At 65.4% G+C, this 4,626-nt stretch overlaps 1 protein-coding gene across 2 annotated transcripts in view; it reads right to left on the minus strand.

Moving 5' to 3' along the window:
- Positions 1 to 4,626, minus strand: part of IDO2 (indoleamine 2,3-dioxygenase 2) — a 22,861-nt gene that overhangs the window by 8,240 nt on the left and 9,995 nt on the right. For both annotated transcript variants that reach the window (XM_019546069.1, XM_019546067.1), the window contains one exon: positions 2,233 to 2,234. In XM_019546069.1, coding sequence (XP_019401614.1) covers positions 2,233 to 2,234 — 2 coding nt within the window. The remainder of the gene's footprint in view (positions 1 to 2,232; positions 2,235 to 4,626) is intronic.

Below are 4,626 nucleotides of genomic sequence, written 5' to 3' on the forward strand. Positions count from 1 at the left end.
GGAAGACAGCAAGCGTGCCGAGTGGGAGCCCTGAGCATGTGTCGGGGCCAGGGATTAGGACGGGGCCTCAGCCCACGAGGGATTCCTCTCGGCCGGAGCTGCCGGGCCTCGGCATGAAGCAGCCCGGAAATAATAGGAGGCGTGGGAGCGTCTCCCCACTGTCCAGCCCTGGGCGTCATTTGCGGCGGGAGGAACCTTGAGTGCCAGGGACAGTCGATCGCCCGCCCGCCTCTGTCGGCGGAGGCCCCGGGCAGGACTCGGCGTCGGGGCAGCCTCTTTGCGCGTCCTGCGCGGGGACAGTGGCGCTGCCAGTCCGAGCCACAGGGTCTCTGTTGCCCTGGGGAAACAGCAGTTTCCCCATGGGCCCGGGCCATGAGCTCGTCCCACGGGCTGCTCGCTTGCTGTGCGGCTGTATGGGGCGCCTCGCGCTGTCCCCGGCTTGCAACCGGAGTGGCAGCTTTGCCGGTGTCATGCGAGAAGCTGCGAGCGGGGCCGGAGCACGGAGTGAGGTCTGACCCTTCCCAGGCCCAGCCTGTTGCGCCCACTGCCTCCGGGAGAGACAGCTCCCGGGCCCCTCACAAGCCCTCAGAGCCGGGTCCTCCCTGCTGCGGAGGAGCCGTTGGCTCCCCGTCGAGATGAAGCAGGCGGCCTGAGGCAGGGCCAGCCGGCGGTGGAAAGCGCTGGGCCTTTCTCTCCCGCTGCCGAGGGGAGGATGTGGTATGGCGTCAAGGGGCAGCCGAGCAGGGCTTGCCTGGCAAAGGGTCTCCGTTGTCGGAGCGGGGAGGCCACAGACCGGGCACCAGGGAAGGGACCGGCTCGCCGTCGCCGCAGAGGTAGGACCGCTCCCAGTCAGGGATGATGTGGGCACGATGGCGGGGGTCTCCAGGCCGCGCATGCCCAGGAGGGAGGTCCCACCTCTCCCCCCACTTCCCTTGGCTGGGACCTGCTCGAGGGGCTCAGGCCGACGCCGCGCCGGGGGCAGGAACAGATTTTCCAGCGGCGGGGGTGGAGGTTGATTTCTCGGGCGTCACTGCAACATTGCAGCTGCAGGATACAGGCTGCCATGGCCCCCCTGCTGTCCCTGCGGCATGTTCGGGTGCGGCGTTGGACGCGGTGTCAGGGGTGACGGCGTAGTTGTAGGAAGAGGTTCAACAGTGGGCCTGCCTGGGACGGGGCGGATCCTGCCGCGGGCCCGAGTTGGGCTCGACGCCCCTGGGTCCCTCCTGGCCCCCTTGCTGCTCTAGGATACCAGGAGATGGCGTGTCTTGACCTACGGGTCATGGCCCAAAGGCAGGTCACGGGAATATCGGAGAGGGTTGCCAAGGAGTCCTGGAAAAGCATGGCAAGTCACGGCTTCTCTCCTTTGAAGGTGACGGGTTTCAAAACCATTTCTCCAGATGGAAAGCCCATATTTGGCAGTTTGATGTTTGTTCCCCTCTCCCGCTGCTGCTCCCCTCAGCCTGCAGCTTGATCCCGGAGGTGGCGGGCAGTCCAGGTAGCCTGAGGGCGTGCAAGTGGCTGGCAGCGGGCAGAGCAGAGGGCAGCGGGACCCCTCCATCCGGCATGCCTGGAGCAGGGATCCCAGCAGCGGCAGCAACAGCAAGTCCTGATGCCCCTCTCCAGGTCCCCTCTCCTGGGACGTGGAGTCGGGCTGGGGTGTGGGGAGCGGGTTGGGAGTGAGGGGCACCAGCAGGCCTGGGTGGGGAGGCTGCCCATCAGGAGCAAGGGGCACTGTGCCCCATGATGAATGTCGCTCGGGAGTCACGGCCGGCCACCCGTTGACCATGCTGGTGAGGCTGATTTCTGCCTGTAAGACGGAGACAGTCGAGCTGCGTTCCCAGGTTGTGTGGAGCGAGTGATTTGGGGCCCCAGCCCTCATGTCCTGGGTTCGGTCTGGCTGGCAACATGTCCAGATGGGTCCGGGTACCAAAAAGGGGGCGAGCTGGTGCTGTGAGAGGTAAGAGCAGCTGTCCTCAGGTCCTTGCCAGTGCTGTGTTTGTCAGGCAGGCGTGGAAAATACGGGGGACCCCAGACAGCTCGCATGGCCCAGCCAACGCCGAGCCGAGCTGTCTTAGACGTCTTATCGGCCCCGGGGAAGGCCCCTGGCTGCACCCTCTGGGGATTGATTGCCGCCCTGTCGACGGGGAGGAACTGCTGTGAGAACAAGGGGTGCATGCTGCCAGCCCCAAAGGGGAGCATGGGGCTGTGGGAAGGGTTTGCCCGTGAAAGGACTCCTGGGTGGGCCGACAGCCCCGTGCCCCCACAGCCAGGTCCCTGGTCTGCAGGTGGAAGGGCTCAGCCCTGACCAGGTTGTTTTTCTTTATGTAAAGAACTGTTTGGTCTTCCAGGCCGCACCGAACCCAAATCCGCGAGTCTGTCCAGAACCGTACGTGGCCCGAGTGCTGGCAGATCTCCTCCGCCGGGGGCCTCAGATCTGTCCAAAGTCTTGTGGCAGGCATCCTACGGGCAGGCCCAAGCCCGGAGGCCCCTGAGCATTGCCCGCCCTCAGACACACGGCCGCCAGGGCAAGCTAGGGAGCGGCCTCCCGTTTCCATAAAGCGGGCTGTAAGGTGCTCCTGGGTGTGCCGTGTGACGTTGGGCATCCTCCGCACAGGCGTGCAGGGAGCTTCCCCTGCAGACTAGCAGAGAGAAGGGCTGTCTCGCAAGTCGGGCGCGGGCCAGGCCGGGCCGGAGGGACCTGCGAAGGAGCCTCGTCCATTATCGCACCCAGTGGCAAGGCAGGCAGGAAGCAGCTGGCCTGCTGGGATAGCCTGCTGCAGGGGCTGGGTGTGCAGCCCTTCCACGTGCCCCGGGGCATGGGCAGATGTGGAGCCAGTGCCCTGGATCCACGGGGCCGGGACGCGTACACCCTTGGGGTGCTCGAGGGTTGCAGGAGATGTCTGAGCTGTTGTTGGAGGGGTAAGATTGCCTGGTGAAGCATGGCCGCCCAGGGATTCCCGCTCGCGCTCCTGTGCCGCCCTTCCCAGCCCAGGCGCGGGGCAGCTCCCGAGAAGGAGCAGCTCGCAGACAGGACCCACTCTGCCTCACGCAGTGCCTTCTGCGGGTATGTATGGTGGGGCCAGGTCTCTCCCGCCTGGCTCACCTTCAGCCGGGCTGCACGTCACAGGACGTGCGCAGCGGGGACCGTACGCTGAACCCGGGCCCCGTGCAGGGGCTCTTCCACAGCGCCAGACTGCTTTCCCAGCGGGCATCGGCCTGGAGGGAGGCAGCTTGTGGTGGCAGAGCTGCAGAAGCCTTGCTGGCGTGGCGAGCCTGTCCTTGCCCGGCAGGAGCCGCGCCGTGGCGTCTGCCCCCACCAAGGCCTTCCCTGGTTCCAGCCACGTCTGCTTGTGGCTTAATGACTATCATCATCTCTGCGGTGGAAGCTGGGCTTGCCGAGCAGCCGTGACCTCATCCCGGAGCCCCGCTCCTCAGTGGCGTGGGTGTTTCTGTCTCGGCCCAGGGTGGCGTATTTATATGCCTGCCCTTTGAACTGAACTGTGGGGAGGCTCGGAGGCCCCGAGACAGAGCAGTCCTTCTGGCGCAAAGCCCGAGACACAGGCCTTTCCAAATGCCCAGCCGGGCCAGTGGCGGATGCGGGGCTGCTGGGCCGGCTGCCAGGTACCGGCATCCTAGCATCATGGAGGAGCAGGGCTGGAGAGAGCTGGCAAGCTCCTGTGTGGTCCGGCCCTGCCCAAACCGCCACAAGACATGACCTAGTGTCCCAACCTGGTGTGGCTGAAGCACAGGGACCGCAGCCGCCAAGGTCCAGCATCTCTAAAAGATTGTGGATGGACGCTTGAGGGCAGAGGCCAGGCAGAGGCCATGCCCCTGCTGCAGAGGAAGACAACCCCCCTTCCCCATCTGTATCAGTCTGACCGGGGGGCAAATGGCATCCTGACTGCCCAAAGTTTGAGTCCTAACCACGAGGGTTTGGACTGGTAAGAGGCGCGTGAGCGATGTAAGCAAGCGGCCTCCTCTCGCTCGGTGCCCGAGTGCGCTGCAACTGCCCGCTCTGAGTCAGTGAGCCTGCAACTTGCTTTTTCACCTGCTGCTTAAGTAGAAAGTCCCCAGCGCTGTGTCTGCCCAGTGCTGGGGACTGCGATCCAGCCAAGCAGAGAGACGTGACCCCACCAAACGCCCCTTCCCCCTGTGAAAGAGGAAGGGCGGGGAGGGGGAAAGCCATTGGTGGGAGATGGGGGCCACCACCAGCAGGGGTATCGGGTCCCGGAGGCTCTGAAGCCTGCGATGGTCTGAAGAGCGTGCGAGAAGCCCCGTCCTGATGTGGACCACCTAGCCAGTCACTGCGCCTTGTGGGACGCCGTGGGTGTCCCAGCCCCATGGCAGCCGCTTTTGCCCTGGCCCTGGCGCAGAGACCACGCTCGTGACGATGGTGCACGACCTCTGTGTAGGGGGAGATGCAGGGAGGCTGATGGCCCGGCATCTTTGAGGAAGCACGGACAGGACCTGGTGGGGATGTGCATCCGGGTCTGAATGGGCTCCACTCTTTCCTCACAGGGAGGCTGCGCAGGGTGGTGCTGGGCACATGCTCCTCCCCTGGGCCCTTTGCTGTGGGCTCCCCCAGGACTCCCCCCCGTCCGCCTCCGGCCCATGGATGCGTGAGGC

The sequence above is a fragment of the Crocodylus porosus genome, unplaced genomic scaffold (genome assembly GCF_001723895.1).
Source record: "Crocodylus porosus isolate Cpor-Errol unplaced genomic scaffold, CroPor_comp1, whole genome shotgun sequence".
Lineage (NCBI taxonomy): Eukaryota > Metazoa > Chordata > Crocodylia > Crocodylidae > Crocodylus > Crocodylus porosus.